The 24014-nt window shown below is 36.9% G+C and overlaps 1 protein-coding gene across 11 annotated transcripts in view; it reads left to right on the top strand.

The window, feature by feature from the left end:
- CHD9 (chromodomain helicase DNA binding protein 9) overlaps window positions 1-24014 on the top strand; it is a 237841-nt gene that overhangs the window by 102345 nt on the left and 111482 nt on the right. For 2 of the 11 annotated variants that reach the window (XM_025920788.2, XM_025920787.2), the window contains exon 1: window positions 21465-23978. The exons of the other annotated variants lie outside the window; for them this stretch is intronic. In XM_025920788.2, coding sequence (XP_025776573.1) covers window positions 23949-23978 — 30 coding nt within the window. In that variant the 5' untranslated portion in view covers window positions 21465-23948. Of the gene's footprint in view, window positions 1-21464; window positions 23979-24014 lie in introns of those variants that run through there. 11 annotated transcript variants of the gene reach the window in all.

Below are 24014 nucleotides of genomic sequence, written 5' to 3'. Positions count from 1 at the left end.
GAGGGGGATAGGTAGGAGAGGAAGATAGAAATTTAAACTAAGTAAGGCAAATATTACTATCTATTTCATTTCATGGGTATTAGTTTATTTTCTCTATGTTAGAAATACTGTATAATTCAATGTTAACAATAAAACAAAATAGCAACTTTGGAGTTAGCTTTGAGTCTAAAGCTTCTTTCTGCAACTTACATGCCATGTGACCTTTGGCAAGTTTAAGTTTGTTCATCTTTCTAGACTTCATTACCTTCATCTATAAGATGTGGAAAATATTGGTACCAACCACATAAGATTGTTTTCAGTGTTAAAATAAGCTAATCCATCCAGTGCTTAGTGTGATACTTAGTTAATGTTTTTGTGCCTATTTTCTAAACTCTTTACAGATTATTCTATTTAACCTTATATTTATCACTCACTAAAACATGTATGGAACTAAAAAGATATGCATGTGTGTATGTAGTAATTTGTGGTTAGATTGTTATTTTAAAAGGAAGGGACATATCTTTATTTTAATGAATGAGTAGTACTTATAGCAGTGAGAGATGATTTGGGAAGTTATATGGGTACCATGTGTAAGGTCTTGACTGCCAGGCTGAGTGAAGACATTGGGTAGGGAAAAACTACAATAAAACCTATACCAGATGAACCTAGTATGAAGTGGAACACAGCAGAAGCAGTTAGATTACTTCAGGTGAAGAGATCTACACTGGATGCAAAAATGTAACACTAGATTTCAGAAGATCTTTATTTTGCAGGTATCCACTACACAGTGATAGTTTGAAGGTGTGGGACATCGTAAGATAACTGAAGTAGAAAGTATAGAGTGAGAGGACAAAGAGTTTTGGCCAGAATCTTGGGGACCTGCATTTGTGGGACAGAGGAAAAAAGAAGAGACAAAGAATTAGACTAATTAGATCTAAGACTTTGTAGCGTTTCTAAATCCATAGAAAAAGTGATGAGCCACATGTCAAAAATTAAGATACTGAGGAGGATAAAAACAGAAGATTATTGAGTGACTCTGAGAAGTAATTGGTGATATGAAGAAAGGATTTTTTGTAGAAAAAGGATGGAGGGACAGAAACCAAATCAAAAGGAATGTATAAGTGGTAAGAAAATTAAGGTATCATCTGTAGACCACTCTTGAGATATTCAGGTATGAAAGGGAAAAGAAAGAAGAGAGTATTCTTGAAGGCTGAAAAGATGAAAAAAGTAGAATGAGTATTTTAATTTTTTTTTTTTCAACGTTTATTTATTTTGGGGACAGAGAGAGACAGAGCATGAACGGGGGAGGGGCAGAGAGAGAGGGAGACACAGAATCGGAAACAGGCTCCAGGCTCTGAGCCATCAGCCCAGAGCCTGACGCGGGGCTCGAACTCACGGACCGCGAGATCGTGACCTGGCTGAAGTCGGACGCTTAACCGACTGCGCCACCCAGGCGCCCCTAGAATGAGTATTTTAAATGTTAATCTATGTATTCTAAACTTCCAGGAATATGATATATAGCGTACTAAGTATTGAAAGCTTCTAATTACTGTTTGGGGAAACTGAGAAAATACATAATGATATATTTATGCAGAAGAAATTAATCTTGGTGTTTTCTGCAGTCTTACTTCATTTTACCATATACTTGAGTAAGTTGCAACTTTTTTTTTTTTAATGTTTATTTATTTTTTGAGAAAAAGAGACAGAGTGTGAGCAGGAGTGGGGCAGAGAGAGAGGGAGATACAGAATCTGAAGCAGGTTCCAGGCTTCTGTGCTGACAGCTCAGAAGCCCTGATCACGGGGTTTGAACTCCCGAGTGGTGAGATCATGACCTGAGCTGAAGTCGATGCTTAACCGACTGAGCCACCCAGGCACCCCATGTTGCAACTTTTAATTTGAGAGAAAGGTTATGTAGAAAGGCCCTGGAAATAGTTTCTTTTCATTAACAGAGGATTTGCTTGGTATTTAAATGATTAAGTAAAAGAATGCATTAGAAAAAAGAAAGATGGTTATTTAAGTGACCATACAATATTTTATAATAGTAACAATGTAAATTCAGTGTAACTTTGCAATCCTCAAGAAAGTAATGAGAGTAAAGTTGTTTTACTTCCAGAGAATTCATTATTTTAAAAAAACATAGCCCTATTGAGGTAGGGCTCATCATGTAATTCATGTATTGTACAGTCTACCCATTTACGGTGTAGAAATAAATAATTTTTAGTGTAGTCATAGAATTGTGGAACTGTTACTACATGATCAATTTTAGAACATTTTCCTCACCCCCAGAAGAAACCCTATACCCATTAACAGTCACTCCCTAGTTCTGCCACCACTCCAGCCCTAGGCAACCACAAGTCTACTTTGTGGATTTGCCTGTTCTGGACATTTGAAATAAATGGAGTCATACAACATGTGGTCCTTTGTGATAGGCTTCTTTAATTTAGCGTGATGTTTTCAAAGGTCATCTACAATATAGATGTATTGGTACTTCTTTTGTTGTTGTTGTTGCCAAATTTCAATTGTATGGCTATACCACATTTTGTTTATCCATTCCTTTGTGATGCATAGTTGGGTTGTTTCCACTTTGGCTGTTATGAATAATGGTACTACAAACATCCATATGTTTCCATTTCCCTTGGGTATATGTCTAGGAATAGAATTGCTGGGCCATACCATATTCAATGTTTAACCTTTTGAGTAATTTTTAGACTATTTTCCAATGCAGTTACACCTTTTTACATTCCCACAAGCAGTGTATGAGGGTTCCAGTTTCTCCATACTTGCCAACACTTACCTGTCTTTTTTGTTATAGCCACCTCATGGTTGTGAAGTGGTACTTTAGTGGAGCTTTGATTTGCATTTCCTTGATGGCTAATGATGAATATCTTTTCATGTGCTTATTGGTCATTTCGATTTCTTCTTTTGGAGAAATGCCTGTTCATATCTTTTGCCCATTTTTAAATTGGGTTATTTTTCATTTTATTATTGAGTTACAAGAATTCTTTATATATTTTAGATACAAGTCTCTTAATCAGATACGATTTGCAAATATTTATTTAGGTTTTTTAAATTATAAAAGGTCTTGTCTTCTGCATGTAGTGTTGCTTCTTGCTTTCCAGTCTGTGTACTTCTTCTTTTTCTTTCCTGATTGCCCAACTAGAATATTCAGTACAATGTTGAATAGAAGTGGAAGAGCAGATATCATTGTCTTGTTCCTGATCTTAGAGAATATATTCAGTCTTTTACCATTAAGTATGATACTGGCTGTGAATTTTTTGTACATGTCTGCTACCAGGTGTGGCTGTTCCCTTCTCCTAGTTTGCTAGTTTTTTTTTATTATGAAGAGATGTTTATCTTCAACATCAAAGGGTTTTTCTACATTACTTAAGATGAGCCTGTGGTTTTTATTCTTTATGCCATTGATATATCATGTTATATTACTTGATTTTCAAATACCTTGCATTCCTGGATGAATCCCGCTTGCTTATGATGTGTATATTTATATATATTTGCTATTATTTTTTGAGGATGTTTGTGTCTATACTGTAAGAGATAATGATCTATAGTTTGAAATCTTTATGCCAGTGTTTGCTTTTTAAAAATGTTTTTGGTTTTAATAGGTCATCTTGGAAGATTGCATTGTTTTTTTTTTTAATGTTTATTTTTGAGAGAGAGAGAGAGGGAGGGAGAGGGGGAGGGGCAAAGAGAGAGGGAGACAGAGGATTAAAGCAGGCTCCATGCTTATAGCAGATAGCGGCAGTGCGAGGCTTGAACTCACAAACTGCGAGATCATGACCTGAGCCGAAGTCAGATGCTTAACCGACTGAGCCACCCAGGTGACCCTGGAAGATTGCATTAAACTGAACAATTAACAAATGTCTTTTACAGTTTTTGCCAGAATATAATGCAAGTGTAGATGTTGCATTTTATTCCATGTGTTACAGGATGATGAATAGGACAGGAAGGTATGAAGATAAATTCATTTTTCTTTTTTTTTTAAACTTTTAGAAGTTTATTTATTTTGAGAGAGAGAGCACAAGCAGGGGAGGGGCAGAGAGAGAGAGGAAGAGAGGGAGAATCACAAGCAGGCTTTGTGCTCTCAGAGCAGAGCCCTCATGGGGCTTGTTCTCACAAACCAGGATATCATGACCTGAGCCGAAATTAAGAATTGGTCGCTTAATTGACTGAACCATCCAGGCGCCCCATAAAATTCATAAATCTTTAAGTATTTAGGATTAATAAAATAGATTAAAAATTAATGTTGAGGATGTATTGTGACTTCTATTTTGTTATTTTTGTATTTTTATTATAGGGATATACTTTAACATTTTTATTTCCTCACCTTCTTATTTAAAACACTCTTGCATGTTCTCAAAGTGCCATATTGAACTGTGGTTTATATTTCCTCCTCCCCTGTGCATACGCACACAATCAGAATACAACCAGCAAACTTCTGGTACACATTGGTCCCCAAACTCATTCTTCAGGCTTCCTTCCAATATGGGAGGATGAACTACTGATAAAATCCCTTTATTGCTGCTAAGGATTATAGCATTTTATAATATAATATGGCTTTCTATCTCGGAGGGTGGAGATGGGTGGGGCAAACCTAATTTCCTTCTCAACTTTTAAAAATGTTTTGTACTTTAAAAAAAGCTTTTAAGACCATGGGGGAGGAGAAGGAAAAAAAAAAAAGTTAAGGAGGGATCCAAACCATAAGAGACTCTTAAAAACTGAGAATAAACTGAGGGTTGATGGGGGGAGTGGGAGGGAGGGGAAAGTGGGTGATGGGCATTGAGGAGGGCACCTGTTGGGATGAGCACTGGGTGTTGTATGGAAACCAATTTGACAATAAATTTCATATTAAAAAAATAAAAATAAATTTAAAAAGCTTCTAAAATATATAAAAGGGTTGTTATTGTCTACCCTGAGAATCAAAGTTTTTTCATAATTTTGCCCACTGAATTTATTCAAGGTTGATTACTACTGGCTTTCTGTGGACTTCTCAGAGTGAGCTTTTAATAAGTTAAACTTTATTATAATGCTCCAAGAAGGGGAAAATGCAAGGCAGCATCTCAGAATCTTATATAAATATGAATGTCTGAATATTTTACATTTCTTGGAATATAGCTTGTGGAATGATGCTCTGTGCAAATCTTATTTCACTTGTTATGCCTTTGCTCATGCTCAGCTCCCTCCTTTGACCATCTTCTCATTATCTTTCATTATAAAAATTAACTTTTTCCGGGGCATGTGGGTAGCTCAGTCATGATCTCATGGTTTGTGTGATCGAGCCCTGTGTCAGGCTCTTGCTGTCAGCATGCAGCCTTCTTTGGATTCCTTTTCTCCCCATGCCCCACCCCTCCCCTGCTCATTCTCTCTCTCTCTCTCAAAAAATAAATATTTTAAGAAATTGAGTTATTCCTAGACAACACAGACCCAAGTGTCCTTTTCCTTTGTGATTCTTTTAGCTGTTCCCCCAAACATCTGATTATTGTTTTGCTTCCTTTTCACATATATGAAGTGTTATTTATATAGTTTCTACAATAAGAATATCAACTTTTTTGTGGATGGCATTCAATCTCCTATTTCTGTTTCCCAGAGAGTCTCTTGTTGAATATATTACCTGTATGTACCAACTAGTTTCTAAATTGGTTATCTATCACACACCAATAGACTAGCATAAATTATAGAAATTAAGATAATATAATCTAATTTTAGTTTGTAGTGTAGTAATTAATTAAAACTAATAAAGGAAGAGGAATTATTAAATAGATAAATGAGAGTAAAATCAATCCTTCATTTACGTTCACTTGGTAAGTACATTTTAAAATTAATTTTAGAGACGCCTGGGTGGCTCAGTCGGTTGAACGTCCGACTTTGTTCACGATCTCACAGCCCGTGAGTTCGAGCCCCGCGTCGGGCTCTGGGCTGATGGCTCAGAGCCTGGAGCCTGCTTCTGATTCTGTGTCTCCCTCTCTCTCTGACCCTCCCCCGTTCATGCTGTGTCTCTGTCTCAAAAATAAATAAATGTTTAAAAAAAATAAAATTAATTTTATTAAGATAATATTTACGTACGAGAAAATATACCCATTTTGAGTGTAATTTGATGTGTTTCAACAAGTGTATGTACCTTTGTAATCAGTACCACAATCAAGATAAAGAACATTTCCATAATGCCCCAAAGTTCCTTTTTTCCTCTTTGCAGGCAGTCACCCTCTCATCCCTGGTCCCCGGCACTCACCTTTGTCACTATAGATTAGTTTTGCCTGTTCTAGATTATATATAACTCTAACCATATTGGTGTGTATCCTTTTGTGTCTGACATTTTTAACTCTGCATAATATTTTTGAGATCTACCTTTGTTAGTGGTTGTTGTTTTTTTTTTTTTGAGGTATAATTTAAATATTAAAAAAAAGTCATTCTTGGGGTGCCTGGGTGGCTCAGTCAGTTAAGCAGCTGACTTCAACTTAGGTCATGATCTCATGGTTCCTTGAATTCAAGTCCTCTGTCGGGCTCTGTGCTGACAGCTCAGAGCCTGGAGCCTGCGTCGGATTTTGTGTCTCCGTCTCTCTCTCTGCGCCTCCCCACTCATCTCTCTCTCTGCGCCTCCCCACTCATCTCTCTCTGTCTCTCAAAAATGAATAAATTGTTAAAAAAGAAAAAAGTCATTCTTTTTAGTGCATAGTTCTGACAAATAAATATGTAGGTGGAGTAACCACCACCACTAATCAAGTTATAGAATAATTCCATGTCCCTCCCAAATTCCTTTATCCTATTTTGTAGTAACCCTTCCCCCAGTCTCCAGCTGCTGACACCCACTGATTTTTACCCTTATATTTTTGCTACTTTGAGAATGGTGAAATGATGTAACCTTTGAGTCTGGCTTTTACTCAGTATAATGCATTTGTGATTCAGTTATATTGTTGTGTGAGTCAGTAGTTGGTCCTTTTTATGGCTGACTAGCAGTCCACTTTATTGTCCATTTACTTATTGATAAACGTGTGAGTTATTGCTAGTTTTTGACTATATGAATAAAGCTTCTGTGCACATTCAGGTTCAGTCATTTTGCATACAAGTTTTCATTTCTTTTTGGGTATATACTAAGATAATGGGTCATATGCATATGTTTAACTTCATAACAAATTACCAAACTGCTTTCAAAAGCAGCTACACCATTTTACATCCCTACCAGGAGGTCCAAATTCTCCCTCCTCTTCAATCTTTGGTATTGTCAGTCTTCTTAATTTTAACCAATTGATTGGGTGTGTACTGTATCTCATTGTTTTAATTTGTATTTTCCTGATGGATAATGATATTGAGCACTTTTTCATGGGCTTACTGGCCAAAAGTGCATATCGTCTTCAATGAAATGTCTGTTGAAGTTTGTACAGTCAGCCATGGAAAAGATGAATGTCTCTAATGTGGTTAAGACCTGGAAAAGAGGTGTGTGTCCCATGTGTATGTCATGTTGTGTTTGGGACAGGAGAGGAAGGCGAGGTAGGAATTGTAAGATCCAGCAATAGTTTATAGAATGAAATCTAATTAGGCAGTTGTGTGGGATTAATGAGGTCAAGCCACATATGTCACAGGCTCCTGAAAGCAGATGAGTGAGAAAATAGCATCCAGAAATCTAAGAGTAGGCACTATTTAGAGACAGATAACAGTCATAGGAACAAGGCTTCAAAGACAACTACTGGCATTAGGAGAAAGGAATCTTAAGACTTTAACCTAGATTTAGAGGTCTAGTCTATTAGCCTCTTAATATGTAAATTGAAGCCTAAAGAACATAAATCTTTTTTTATGCAGGTTTTTTTTTTGAGACATAATTTACATCTGGTAAAATTTTATCTTTATTAGTGTACAGTTCTATGAGTTTTGACAAATGAATGCATCGTGCAAAACCACAGTACAGTCAAGATAGAGAATTTTGGGGGCGGCTGGGTGGCTCAGTAGGTTGAGCTTCCGACTTGGGCTCAGGTCATGATCTCACAGTTGGTGAGTTTGAGCCCCACGTCGGGCTCTGTGCTGGCAGCTCAGAGCCTGCTTCATATTCTGTGTCTCCCTCTCTCTGCTCCTCCCCTGTTCACACTTTCTCTGTCTCCCCCTCTCTCAAAGAAATAAATAAACATAAAAAAAAATTTTTTTAAAGAGAATTTTATAATCCTTCCCCCTCCCCACCCCCCACCCTGGCCCAAAATATTCTCTCATGCTTCTTTGCAGTCAGTCTTTCCTTCAGGCCCTACCCTGGCAACCAGTGGTTACTTTTTTTCTTTGTAGTTTTGCATTTTTGAGAGTATTGTATGGAATGGAATCATGGCATGTTGCCTCTTTGGTCCGGCTTCTTCCACTTAGCATAATGTATTCTTTGTTGCATGTAAGGGGTAGTGTCTTCTTTCATGTTACTGAATAGCATATCATCATATGGATGTTCCATAGATAGTGTATGCATTCACCAGTTAAAGGACATTAACATTGTTTCCAGACTTTGGCAATTATGAATAAAGGCTCTACAAACATTCATGTACAGGTTTTTGTATCACTAAATATTTTCTTTTCTCTTGGGTAAATATATCAGTGTGGGATTGCTGGGATCATATATTAAATAATCTTAAATTTGCCTTTTTTTTTTTTTTTTTAATTTTTTTTTTCAACGTTTATTTATTTTTGGGACAGAGAGAGACAGAGCATGAACGGGGGAGGGGCAGAGAGAGAGGGAGACACAGAATCGGAAACAGGCTCCAGGCTCTGAGCCATCAGCCCAGAGCCTGACGCGGGGCTCGAACTCACGGAGCGCGAGATCGTGACCTGGCTGAAGTCGGACGCTTAACCGACTGCGCCACCCAGGCGCCCCAAATTTGCCTTTTTAAAAAGCAACCAGTTTTCCAAAATGCCAGTACTATTTTGCATTCCCACCGGCAGTGTGAAAAGAGTTCAGTTACTCCATATTCTCTTCACCACTTAGTATTGCTAGGTCTTCTCTTATTTTTTTAACCATCGAAATAGATGTCTAAGTGGTATCTCATTGGGGCTGAATCTGCATTTCCCTAGTAGTGTCTGACAATGTGAGCATCTTTTCTCGTGTTTACTTGCCGTCTGTTTGTCATCTTTGGTAAAGTGCTTAAAACGTTTGTCCATTTAAAGAAATATTTGTTTCCATGTTAATGGAGTTTTGAGAATTTTTTATAAAAAGACCATTATCTTTATCATAATAATTAACAGTAACCTTCACTGAATGCATTATATATGTCAAACACTGTTCTAAGATCCTTTATTTGAATTGTCTCATTTAAATTCATAGCAACCTAGTTCTGTTAGGTTAGAAACTATGATTATCCTCATACAGATGATGGAACTGTACCAAACAGTGGCCAGGTTTCAGAAATACAAATTGAATAAGACCTTTATTGGGATGAACCATGGGAATCTATCCCCAAAACCAAGAGCACACTTTACACATTGTATGTTAGCCAATTTGACAATAAATTATATTAAAAAATTTTTTAATTAAAAAAAAGTTTATGTTAAGAAAAAAAGAATATGACCTTTATTTATAAGTGACTACAGTATACTTTGGCAAATATAGCAGCAAAATCACATATTGTAAAAAGGAAGTGATATCTATACTGAGCTTTAAATGGACATTTCCTAGGCTACCTTTTAGAGGAAGGGCACACTAGACTAGGACAGCAAGCAGGGGAGAGGGGAGGAGGGAGGGAGAGAGAGAAAGAATATCTTAAGCAGGCTCCATGTTCAGCATGGAGCCCAATTCAGAGCGTGATCCCACAACCCTGGGATCATGACCTGAGCCAAAATCAAGAGTTGGACACTTAACTGACACAGCCAACCATGTACCCCTTGATTGTGGGTTTTAAAGAGCTTCCTTTGCTCTAGTCCCACCATTCTTGTCACCAATAACATTGATAAAAGTAACTCTCAGGACTCTTTTAGAATTTTGTGGAAGCTACTGGAAGAAATATGTAATATTATATTTCACTTTTACTGTTTTCTTTCTGAATAAAACCATCTGAAATGCCATGTTAATATGACAAAGAAAATTAGTTTGTCTTTTGTAACAAGATATCTTTAAAAAAAAATTTTTTTTTTAACGTTTATTTATTTTTGAGACAGAGAGAGACAGAACATGACCGGGGGAGGGTCAGAGAGAGGGAGACACAGAATCTGAAACAGGCTCCAGGCTCTGAGCTGTCAGCACAGAGCCCGACGTGGGGCTCGAACTCACGGACCGCGAGATCATGACCTGAGCCGAAGTCGGACGCTCAACCGACTGAGCCACCCAGGCACCCCCAAGATATCATTATATTTTACTTAAATATCTGCATGTAATGAATTGTTGTTTACTCCGATCAATAAGAAGATTAAATAATAGTCTTAAATTTGAGTTATAATCTTTTAATGTAAACTTTATTGAAATATGACATACATACAGAAACATACACAGTTTAGAAGTGAACAGTTAGATAGATTTTCAGAGAGTAAACGTCCTCTGCGTAGCCAATATCCAGATCAAGAAATAGAATATTATCACAATCATAGAAGCCTCCTCAGACCTCCTTTGAGTCACTACTTGCCCTCCCCCTAAGAGTGATCACCATTCTGACGTAGAACTCATAGATCAGTTTTGTTGGTTATTAAACTTTATATGTATTTCTCTTATGTATCTAGGAATGAAATTGTTCAGTCGTAGGGTATATGAATGTATTAGTTATGCTGTCTAGTTACAAATTAGCCACACATTAGTGGCTTAAAATAGCACTCATTTATTCTCATAGTTTCTTGGATCAAGTGGGTGGGCACAGCTTATGTGGGTGTTCTGCTCAGGGTCTCACAAAACTGTAACCTCCATGTGCATTGGGGCTGTGATCTCACCTGTGACTCAGGGTTCTTTTCTAGGCTCACAGGGTTGTTGGCAGAATTCATTTCCTTGCAGCTGTAGACCTCATTGAAGCTCATTTCTTCAAGGTCAGCAGGAGAGAGTCTCTGAGCTTAGGAAAGGCCTAGCTCCCTTTTTTATAAATTAAACTTTTTATTTTAAGATAATGTCAGATTTGCATTCAGTTGTAAAAAATAATACAGAGAGATCCAGGGTATCCTCTACCCAGTTTCTGGTTACATGTATGTTTTGCTGTGTACAGACTTTTTTTTTTTAGACTTTTGTATAGGGATATTTAGGGAAGTACTTTTCTTAGCTCAGATTTCCTATAGATAAGCCTTAGGTAGAATGAAATCTTTACCAATCTTAGTTTTCATGCTTTTATGAGTCTTACAAATATTTTGAAAATCTTTTTAATTGAAGCTAACATTTGAAGATACTTTTCAGATCAAGATCTCTTGTTCATCAAACTTGTTTTTTCATTGAATAGTATTACTCAGGAGTTAGTCACACTGCAAAATTAACACAATCCCCAAACTGTCCTCTCTTCTGACACTAACTGCAAATTCTGGGGGTTCCCAAAGCTACCCTTAGTCTTAATAATATGTTAGCAGTACTTACAGAACTCACAGAAAGCTATTATACTTGTGGTTATGGTTTATTATGGGGTAGATTACAGGTTAAAATTAGCCACAGAAAGAGACACATGGAGCTATGTTGTAAGGTTTTGAACACAAAGCTTTCCCCATGGAGTCAGGTCCCAGCATTGATATGTGATGTTAGGCAGAGTATTGTCCCCCAGAGAAACTCACCTGAATGTCAGTGTCAGAGTTTTTATTGGAGCTCCATTAAGTAGACATGATTGATTGCCCACCTGGTTGATCTCAGCCTCCAAGTTAACTAATAATAGATGACTCAAAGCCTCTCACCCTAAATCACATGATTGGTCTTTCTGGTATGCCCAGCCCCACCATATGATCTAAGATGGACAGCTCCTGGCCTTAAACAAAGACATTCCTATCAGGTATGACATAAGTTATCTCCCAGAAGCTGAGGGCAGAGACCAAACCTCTCTTTGGGCAAGGCCAAATACTTTACTTTAAAAGTATACTTACTGTTAGAAAAATAAGCTTTTTAGAATTTTATTCAATCTTTGCTCATTCATTTATTCATCAGATGTTTTTTTTCTGTGTGATATATAGTGTGTTCGTCTCCAGGTAGATATAGACATAGTCCCAGTTCTATAGAGCTTACTTACTAGTGTATGTTTAGGCTTTTGTTTCTTTGATTCAGTTAGTCAACACCTCCAAAATGGGATAGACCAAAATAATAGTCTGGGTTGAATTTTCCTATGGAATGAAATTGAAGCATTTGTTAACCTCTTTTAACAGTGTTTTTCAAACTTTTTTGACTGGGACCCAGTATAGAAGTATCTGTTTATGTTTGTGAATATATATTTGTAGCAGTGTGTGTGTTTTAAGATGTAACAAACATTTTACAAAACTCTGGTCTACTTCACTTATAAAGAATGTTAATGACTATCTACTGAATTAATGGCTCAAAATGAGATTTCAGCTCACAGTTCAAAAAACACTGTCTTAGACAGTAAGACCATCGAGAATAGTTTTGGCTTGTTATTAGAAGGAAATCAGCTTTAAAATGTAGGACCTGAACAGATAAGATCTGAAGAGGAATTGTGGTGCAAGAGTACTCCTTTCTATGCGATAGTTTCTAGATGATCACTGGGAAGTACAGTATGGCTAGTACAAATGTTATTCAATAGGGAAACTTATGAGGACATAAAACCAGTATGTTGTTCATTTTGCTTTGTAGCTATTTTCTCAGACCTGCTTAAGGTGATTTCTGATTCATCTTTCCTCTGATCTTAGTTTGGCTAGTCTTTCTTTTCATTCAGATTTCAGTCTAAATGGCCTCCTCAGTTATACCTTTCCTGAATCCATACTAAAATCATTACCCTACCACTTCGAATCACATCATCCTATTTTCATTCTCTGTGTAGCCTTTACCTTTACCTGATGTTTTCCCTATTTTCTTCACTCCTTCTCTAAAATCTTAGCTATATTAGAACAGGAACTTTGTCATCTTGTTTATTTACTCTTTTATTCCCAGCACATATAACAATGTCTGGCAGGTAGTATGTACTCAAATAATATATCTTGTATGAGTGATGTAGCTCATGTTCCTTTTAAACCCAAGACAGAATACACTTCTCTTGGTGAAACTAGAGTATACTGTAATTATCTTGTTCGTTATACCACATTTTTGTTTGTGCAGTCTAAGATTGAATTTGCTTTTTTGGCAAGCTCATTACACCATACACTTATTTAGCTTACAGTGAGCTAAAATTCCCTGGTATTTTTCACATGAGCTGCTGTTAAGGCATGTACCACTTATTTTTTACTTAAGTAGTTGTTTTGTGTATGTGTGCAAGCATGCCCATTTATAGATTCAGCCTCATAAGATTTTTTTTTAATCCGTATTTTTGGGTATGCGTTAAGAGGGAGGCTAATTAAGAACTAATGGTAGGGTGGCTGAAGAGAGGTTAAGCTGAAATGAAAGGCCAGTAGGAACCCAGGAGATTGACCAGATGGCACCAGTTCACAAATTTAAATTGAAAATATTCATTTGGAGGGGTTTAGTGCAAGCTGAGGAAATAGAATCTGTTTGATAAATTTTGGAAGGTCTCACCTGACAGGATTAGGTTTGCTTCTTTCTATTCTTAAATGTAGCATGACTGCACCAGGTTCAGACTCAACATCAGGGTTACACTCTTTACTATCTGAATGATGTTCTCTGTCATGTTTTGCCTCCTTCCCTACCCTTCCTTTCCCATCCATCCCACCCCTCACACACTGTACCCTCAAGATCCTAGCTGTTTTTCAAAACAGTCAGGGGAGCATTTTTAATTGTCCTGCGTCATTTATCAAACCTTAAATCACTGTGGCCTTCACAGCACTGTTCTTACAGGTCAGTGCCTCTCATGCTGTTACTAATTCTATCTTTTGTGCTCTGCCTCTCTGAAACCTGTATGGCTGGCTGCAACCAGTGTTTTTAGAGACAGTTTTGTTTTTCGTTTTTTGTTTTCTCCCCCCTAGAATAATTTCTCATTGTAAATTTTGTTTTCGAGTCTCCTGACTCCAGGTACTACATTTCCTACCTTACTGATCTGTCCATCCTTTTTTAGTTTCTGGTCATATGATGATACTTTTTTTCTTCCTTTAACTTTAAAAGTTCTATCTTTATAAAGTCAATGACACACAACTGCCATGCCTAGACTGTCATAAACACCAAAAGGGCATATTTAACGTCCGTATATGGTTCTCATCACTTCTGTTTCCACAAATAATTTTTTTCTTGTGGTTAGAAGTATATCCAGAGATGCGGTTTCTTTCATTACTGTCTTTGCATTATGCAAGATGAAATTCTAATATGGGACAATTACATATATTTTGTGATTTTTGAAATGCTTTTGACTTTTTATGGCTACTCTTCATTATCTAGTAAAATTATATTTCTTTTGCCTACAACTGCATATCAAGTTTACATGCCTTATTTTGTCTCCTTGCAAATGTATTTATTTTCCCCTCCTCTTAATGTCATTTATGTGTGTTAATAATCACTTGAGTATTCTAAGAGGTTTTTAGAAATTATCTCAGAATTCTGAAAATCAAAATTGGTTTTTCATAATGCATTGTATGGAAAAAATAAGTTGTCTTTCAACATAACTGATTCTCAATGCCTCCTTTAAAAGACTTGAAAGAGGTTTTTTCCTTGGTATTTATTTTATCAGTTCGTTTGGAAACACTGCCAAGAGAATTGCGAGTGTGATGTTAGTGATATCAAGCCAATTATGCAACTGCTTGGTTAATTTGCTTACACTATTGCCCTCCCACTCTATCAGGACCTGTCTGTCGAGGCTGTAAGAGTGCACTTCACCTTTGGGTTCTGTCAGAGTGCCATTGCCACACTCCAGTTTCTCTCTTAGTCTGGGGGGAAAGAAAACCCAATGATGGCAACTTGATAAACTGTTTTGGAGAGGTTACTGATTCCTAATAGAGTATCATAAATTTAATCCTCTATGAACTTTGGATCAATAGTCACCTGTATGGGAATGGTAGGCAATGGCAATACTTAGGAAAATGATTTTGTTTTTTAAGAGTTGAACTCTGCTGTTGTGTCATTGTGTTAGGTACTTGTCTCATCTGTGCCTGACCTCTTTCATCTGCAAAGTTAGAAATAATATTTGATTTTATTTTTAACCACATAGGAATATTGTGAAATGAAATAAGAAAATACGCCAGAAATTATGGAAACTTTTGGGCTGGAAATTGGTTTGTGAATTAACACATTTAAACATCTTCAAAAATTGTTTTCCTGTGGTGCCTGGGTGACTCAGTCATTTAAGCATCTGACTTCAGCTCAGGTCATGATCTCACAGTTGCTGGATTCGAGCCCCTTGTCAGGCTCTGTGCTGACAGCTCAGAGCCTGCTTCAGATTCTGCGTCTCCCTCTCTGTCTGCCCTTCCCTCACTTTCTCTCTCTTTCTCTCTCTCTCTCTCTCTCTCTCAAAAATAAATAAACATTAAAAAGAAAAAATACTCCCCAAGAAGCATTTTAGAAAAGGTGCTATGGGAAGTTAATATTATTTACCAAAGTGATATTTATATATAATATTTTAATTTTTTTTATTGATGTGATGTTTTGAATTGTTGTCTGGAAATGGCCAAACGTCCCCTAAATGGCCAAAGCTGGGACAATTTAAACAACAAATAAATAATCATAGTACCAGATTATAATCCATAGAATAAAATAAATACCCATGAGTTTATACAATATATAGTGTATACTATATATAAATAATTGAATGAGTAAATAGAAGAGACAGCTTTTATTTACAGTAGAATTCCAATTGAAAATGTGGGAAGAATGATAACAATAGAAAATTTGCATTAGGCAAATACCATAATAATTGTTACAGGCAGGAACCATCAATGCATGTTAAAATTACTAGGCAAATGTATATGAGAAATAAGGTATTTGTATAGTCTTGTATAGTAATAAGATACATATTAATTCTAAAAGGACAGGTTTATAGTAGAGAATCATGGTATAGGTACCACTTTAACCAAGGAATCGAAGCAACATCCCTAGTAAGTGATAAGATATACTGACATCACATATCCGATATGATTGATACGCTGAGGTGGGCAGAGTGTCACATTACAGTAGTAATGATGGTAATGTCGGAAGTCTCTGAGTATTTGTTTGCCAGGCACCATAGTAAGCACATTATCTGTTAGGTCTCACTACAGTCCTGGTATCACAAGGCAGATACTGATATATTTCTCTTTTACAGATGAGGAAGCAGAGGCCCAAGTAAATGATGAAACTGGGACTAAAACCCAGGTCTGGCTGACTTCAGAGCCAATGCCTTAATCACAACATTGTGTTGAGAATAGCTTGTAGTGTCATGGCTAAATTATAGACTGATGAATTTAGTATATTTAATGTTAAGGAAGTAGTAAACTTGGTGAGGTTTTTATTTTATTTTATTTTATTTTTTTCAACGTTTATTTATTTTTGGGACAGAGAGAGACAGATCATGAACGGGGGAGGGGCAGAGAGAGAGGGAGGCACAGAATCGGAAACAGGCTCCAGGCTCCGAGCCATCAGCCCAGAGCCTGACGCGGGGCTCGAACTCACGGACCGTGAGATCGTGACCTGGCTGAAGTCGGACGCTTAACCGACTGCGCCACCCAGGCGCCCTTGTGAGGTTTTTAAAATATACTTTTTGATTTATCTGGAAGAAAATGGACCTTTTTTTTTTTAGTTTATATATTTTGAGAAAGAGAAAGCACGAGCAGGGGAGGGCAGAGAGAGAGAGGGAAAGGGAGAATCCCAAGCAGGCTCCATGCTGTTAGCTCAGAGCGCAATGGGGGATTCAGTCTCGTGAACCATGAAATCATGACCTGAGCCAAAATCAAGAGTCAGAGGCCTCATTGACGGAGCTGCCCAGGTGCCCCACAAAAGATGAACTTTTAAACAATACAGCATTGAAAAAGGAGTACACACTAATATAAAATAAAAGTTAAATATTACTTGTTTTCATATCATGAATGGCCTTTTTATAAATAAATTTTTCATAAATAAATAGACTTTTTCATCAAGTATTCAGGTATTTTTATTGAAACCACTTAGCAACCCTAAATCTAAAACTTGGATCCCCTTACTTCTCTGTATGTAATCATTTATTGATTACCTCATTCCTTCAGCATAAAGACAAAGTCCAGATATTTTAGCATTAACTTGTAACACCTTTGATGATCTAACCCATTACCTTTCAGCCCTTGTTGCTTATGATTCTTCTACACGCACCTCCTTTTCTTGTTATGCCACGCTACTTGTTATTCCCTGAATATAACTTTTTAAATTTCTTTATTATATAACATTTCAAGTGTGCACCAAAGTAGACTATGCATCACCCAGCTACAATAGCCATCAATTTATAGGGCACTGTTTTATCTGTACGATCCTCTAATTATCATTCCCACCTCCTGCATGGATTATTTTGAAGCATAGCTCAATCATATCACTTCATCTATAAATATTTCAAATTATTATCTAAAAGGCAGAATTTTTTTGTCTTTAAAACACCACTGCAAGGGCACCTGAGTGGCTCAGTTGGGTAAGTGTCTGACTCTTGCTTTCAGCTCAGGTCATGATATCACTGTTACATGGGTTCAAGCCCCGCATCAGGCCCTGTGCTGACAGTGTGGAGCCTGCTTTGGATTCTCTGTCTCCCTCTCTCTCTCTGCCCCTCTCCTGCTCACTCACTCTCTCAAAGTAAATAATAGATAAACATTTTAAAAAACAAAAATAAAACACCATTGCAAAATCAGTTTAACACCTAATAAATAACTGTAATCAAATGTCTGGTCAAAGTTAAAATTCCGTACTATAATAAATTTATTTTTATAATTTTTTTTTATAGGTCACTATCAAAACAAGGGCTACTCATTACATTTGGCTAATAAGTATTTTAAGTGTCTCTTTTTCTCTCTTTTATCATTTAGCCTGAATCTCTTTTATTTATTTTAAATATTTTTTAATTTATTTTTGAGAGAGAGAGAGACAGAGACAGAGTGTGAGTGGGGGAGGGACAGAGAGTGAGGGAGACACAGAAGCTGAAACAGGCTCCAGGCTCCCAGCTGTCAGCACAGAGCCACTCACGAACCACAAGATCATGACCTGAGCCGAAGTCGGATGCTTAACTGACTCAGCCACCCAGGCGCCCCCTTAAATCTCTTTTAAATTTGTGGTTCCCCTTCATTTTGTTCCTTTGTGGAAGAGATGGAGTCATTTGTCTATAGTTTCCCACATTCTGGATTTTGCTGAATGCACCCCCGTGATAGCCTGTAACATGTTCCTCTCTCTCTGTGTTTCCTGTAAGTCACAAAACAAATTTTTATTTAGAAAAAAAATAACTTTTATGAATATGTACTATTTGCCTGAATTGCTATGTGGATGATTAAAATAAAGGCAATACTTTTAATAGTATTACCTTTTCAATGTAAAATGCAATATTTATGACACTAAAAAAAGAATGTTGTGGTTAGCTAAAAGTGGAGACGTAGGTACTAACACAAGTCATAAGATAAGAGTAGGCCTTTTTTAGTTTGTGAACATGGCACTTCACAGATGTGAGGAAAAGCAAAGTAAAATAATTGCTTCACTTCTATCAAAAACTCTGAAAACAGATTTAAGGGTAAAACTCAGAAAAAGACTTTAACAGATTATAATTTGCTTTTATGTCAGTTTTTCCCCATTTCTCTTTAAAAGCAACTCTTTATCGGTAGCTTGCGGAAAAAATGTTGTGTATAATAAATAAAAAGACCAAAAGAAGTCATCACATTAATGTTTGACACATATTATACTAAAATTAACTTTAAATTTATTTTTAGAGGGGCGCCTGGGTGGCGCAGTCGGTTAAGCGTCCGACTTCAGCCAGGTCACGATCTCGCTGTCCCTGAGTTCGAGCCCCGCGTGGGGCTCTGGGCTGATGGCTCGGAGCCTGGAGCCTGTTTCCGATTCTGTGTCTCCCTCTCTCTCTGCCCCTCCCCCGTTCATGATCTGTCTCTCTCTGTCCCAAAAATAAATAAACGTTGAAAAAAAAATGTTTAAAAAAAAATAAAATAAAATAAATTTATTTTTAGAATGTTGGTTTTATATGAATATTTAAATAATTATTATAACTAGCAAACTGGCTTATAAACAAGTTAAGAGAACTAAAATGCCTTATAAATTCTTTATAATATCAAATTACTATATTATACTTTCCCTTTGACAGCAGAATTTTTTTAATGTTTATTTATTTTGAGAGAGACAAAGAGAGGGGAGAGGGGCAAAGAGAGAGGAGGAGAGAGAGAATCCCAAGCAGGCTCCGTGCTGTCAGCACATATCCTGACATGAGGCTTGAACTCACAAACCATGAGATCATGACCTGAGCTGAAATCAAGAGTTGGATGCTTGGGGCACCTGGGTGGCTCAGTTGGTTAGGCATCCAGACTCGGCTCAGGTCATGATCTTGCAGTTTGTGGGTGTGAGCCCTGCATTGGACTCTGCTGACAGCTCAGAGCCTGGGCCCTGCTTCGCATTCTGGGTCTCCCTCTTTCTCTGCCCCTCCCGTGCTCGTTCTCTCTCTTTCTCTCTCAAAAATAAAACATTAAAAAAAAAAAAAGAGTGGTATACTTAACCCAAGTGCCCCTTGACTGCAAAATTTTTAACTCGAGATCTCTTGGCTTCCAGGACACCACTCTTCTGCTAATACTTTCCATTCTTGTAGTTTCTTTTTGTTTTCCTTCATTAGCTCCTCTTCATCCACCAACCCCTTGAACTTGGTGTTTTGGGGTTTCCCTAACTGGCTCTCTTCTGTTATTTCTACATTGTGTTTCTAGGCAATAACATTCATTTTTGCTCAATACTTGCTATCTCCATTCTATTTTATATAGTCTTCCATTGGAACCTCCATCCACCCTGACCCCCAGTTCTGAAGCCTAACAATCCTCTCTTCTGAGAAAGGTTGGAAGATTTTCAGCTATAATGCAGTTTTGCCTGTGTTGTTGAAAAATTCCTTGTTCTGTGTTTTATTCTTGGTAAGGAATTGTATCTGTTTTATTATTTGAGACCTTTTATTCCTTCATACTGTTTTAAAAATATATGAAATAGAAATATATGTATTTCCTCCAATAAAGGAGCCTGTGTTCTATAGTACATGCATAGTAGCCATGTGACCATTCTCCCCTTCTTTTTTGGAAGTTTATAATTTCCACTCGCGTCTACACACTGGTAATTCAATAATCTAAATTATTTATATACAACTAAAATATTTGAAATGGACAAATTCCCATTGGAATGTGGGTTGGGTGAGTGTTTGGGAAAATCATTCCATCAAGAGAGGAAAGATCTGACTCCCCCACCCCTCAGATTTTAATGCCTCTAATTTCTGAACAAATTCTTTTGCTTCTTTCTCTCAGGAAGGAAAAAGATGTAATAGGTGGTATGAAAACTTTTAAATTTTGTAGCATGTAGCATTCATAAAGGCTATATGCCATACTTTTTCATTCTGTTCTATTTCATCTGGACCCACTAAGTTTATATCATGAGTTGATATTAGGTAATGACCTGTGGTTTGAAAAACACTCATACCGTAAATCCTTGAGTTTCCCCAGTATGAAATATGATATACAGGATGCTCCATATATTCCTTTCAGTTGCTATCAGCATAATATATCACATATGAGATCATCTTTATGTTTTGCTATGACTTCTTTGTCTTATAAACATTTAGATATGATATTAGTATATGTGCCTTCTTTTTGTATGTTTTTTTGTCCTTTACCATATGGATTTTGTGAGAGCAAGATCTTTGCCTTTATTTTTGATTTTTAAACAACTTGTGTTAAAAAAATATTTTGAAACTATGACAAACTTACAGAAGAATCACAAGTGAAATACAAAGAAATTCTTTGACTTTGTAAAGAATTGGAGAGTAGATTGCAGACCTAATGTTTCATCATCACCAAAGATAAGGAAGATATTTTTCTGTATAACTACAGTGTAACCATAACAAGTGGGAAATTGATACAGCAAAGCTGTTGGGATGAGGAGGAAAATAGAACAAAATATAATTAAGTGGACTTGACAGAATTTGATGAGTGCCTATATAAGGGAAAAGAGAAAGACTGTATGGCATTAAAAAAAGCACATCAGGGGCACCTGGGTGGCGCAGTCGGTTAAGCGTCCGACTTCAGCCAGGTCACGATCTCGCGGTCCGTGAGTTCGAGCCCCGCGTCGGGCTCTGGGCTGACTGCTCAGAGCCTGGAGCCTGTTTCCGATTCTGTGTCTCCCTCTCTCTCTGCCCCTCCCCCGTTCATGCTCTGTCTCTCTCTGTCCCAAAAATAAATAAACGTTAAAAAAAAAAAAAAAAAAAAAAAAAAAAAGCACATCAGCTATCCTTTTGTATGTTTGTGTATATGTGTGAATTGAGAAATGACCTACATTAAAAATGTTCAGTTACTTAACACCTCAGTAATTGATGTTCTGTGGGAATATCATTTTAAAATATTGCATTCTAATAGCAGAAGAAATATATGACCATGGACTTCTCTATTACTGTCCACTGTTAAGATTTATTGTTAAACAATTGGGATTTTGAGTCAAGGAATAGAATCTGTTGAAAAACTTTAATGGGAGAAGTGATATATTTTGGAAATCATCTTAGGTTCTGAGGATAGTGTCAGCAAGTTAAGGATATTGAAAGAAAACAGCGAGAGAATTGACATCATCTTTTCCAACCCTACCCTCTCTGAGGATCCAGTCTCAAATTTTCAGTTACTAGAGCTTTTAAACTTAACCACACACATCTACACATCCTTTCTTGCCTAGACTTCCTATTTCTTTTACCTTCTCATACCTAGCCTTGGTCTAGAAGCCAAGCATTGATCCTTCCTGCTCTTCACCCACCCATATCTGGTTGATCTCTACGTCTTGGAAAGGGCACTGGGAAAAATTAATTTCATTCTAGCTTTATTACTAGTGTCTCTGCAATTTTGAGAAAGTCACTTAGTTTCTTTGTATTCAGATTAATCTGTGTAAATTATGATATTTGAACCACATATGATACCATATAGTGGTTAGGAGTATGGTTTTCCTAGTGAGTTCTTTGCCTTTTGATCCCTGCTTTATCAGTCAGCAGCCGTGTGATCTGGAGGGAATTATTTCTTCATGCCTCAGTATCCTCAGCTGTAAGTGCATGGCTTACAGGGTTGTTTTGAAGATTAATGGAGTTGCTATATGTGTAATATGAAGAGTAGTGCCTGGAACACAGTAAGGATTAAATAAGTGTTAGCTCTTACCATTACTGTTACCATTATGATTTTTCTTTCTTGCTCTCAGGTCGTTCTTACTTTTTGCGATACTGCTCTAAGAATGTATCTATCATTTGCTACTCCTTTCCTTTCCATTATCACTATTATCCTACTATTGTTTAGGATTAAGTTAGTTGTTAGGTGAAAGATGCTTAGAGTAGTGCCTTGAACTTAGTAAGCACTCAGTAAGTAATAAGCCCTTACTGTTGGTCATTGTGATTTTTGTGTAGATGACCCCTCAGGGCAGTCAGATCCTCTCCTTGCCTTTCCTGGTTCTGTAAACCTTAATTTCCTCCCCTGCCTTCCAGTTGGTCTTAATTCGTGATCAGTCACATAATATTACTCTGTGTTGAGACCTTTGGTTTAAAAGGGAAAAAAACAAAAATTGTTCTTTGATAGACATATTAGATAACTTGCCAAGACCGACTGAAAAAAAAATGGTATTAATGAAAGAAGTAAACTTGAATTTTAAAGCAGTGAAAATTTTGTTTTAGGTACTTAAGGGCATTTCTTATTATTTCAGCCTCAGTTTTTTATAGAAAGAGAAGCTGTATTGCTGAAATTCAGGAAGACTTGTTATTTATTTTTAGCAAGGGACTAAAACCAAAATTTAATCCGAAAAACTCAGCAGTTCATTTAAAATAGAACATGAGGAGTCAAGGTCAGGAATTTCATGTGTTTTTGATGTTAGAAATATTCATTAGTATATTTTTCCAGGTTTAAATACGGAAAAAATTTAAGTGTTGTTATTTGCTCTCTGTGGGCATATAGGCAGCTCTCCGTGTGTTCTTTTCAAAATCTTAAACTTCTCTTTAGAATTTAAATGAAAATAGCCTCATTTGTCTGTTTTAAAAATCACAGTGTTAGCTTTTGTTAGAAGAATCCGAAGAGAACTCACCTAATTTCTTAACGAGAAGTCACTTGTTATGTGTGACCTGCTCTTTAACCCTTGCTGGTCTTTAGCTCTTCTCCTAGTTCCAGTATTTTATGGTGTCCTGGAGAAAAGTATTTTTCTCCAGTAAAAATTGCATTGGATTCTTTTTTTTTTAATATTGATAGCTGCATAAAGCCATTTCACCACAGTTTGAGTTTTCAGATATTCTTCTAAAATCAGCTTTTACGTATATTTTCTAAAACTTTACTGCAGGAAATGGCAGAGTGAGAGTTAATGTGTTACATGGAGGGAAGAACAGTCCATTGGGGGTTAAATTGCAGAGTCTAATGGAATAATAACTGGTAGCACCATCTGCTGGCCTACTTCCGCAGAAGGAGTCAGTATTTTTAACGACATCTCTAATATTCATGCTGATGCATTTTGATGCTTTGTGCATTCATTTCTTTCTGTGCTTTGTTGGAATCTGGCTATCTGCTTACAGCTATTGAGGAAACCCAGCTTTTTAGGAGGGGTTTATAGCCTTTTTCATATCTAAATAGGATGAACAGTGGATATAAACTTGCCAAGGCAGAAATGTGTTGATAAATCACAATGTGTGTTTGTGGAGGGTTGTGCATCTCTTGGTTGCAGCTTGCTAAATAGGCCATTTAGGAATCTTCTTTCAATGCTTTTTTCTTGAGCACTGCCTGGGGTGGTGAAAAAGCAGAGGGCAAGCCTTTGTCTGACGCCAAAAATGTCTTCAGTGAAGAGGCCAAGAGGAAGGGTAAGTGAAAGCCTGAATGAGTGGGAGGAGGAGGGG

The sequence above is a fragment of the Puma concolor genome, chromosome E2, assembly GCF_028749965.1.
Source record: "Puma concolor isolate L17-30 chromosome E2, mPumCon1.1.hap2, whole genome shotgun sequence".
Classification (NCBI taxonomy): Eukaryota; Metazoa; Chordata; class Mammalia; order Carnivora; family Felidae; genus Puma; species Puma concolor.
Note: the sequence above shows the minus strand (reverse complement) of the source record. Positions and strands in the feature narration are given on the sequence as shown.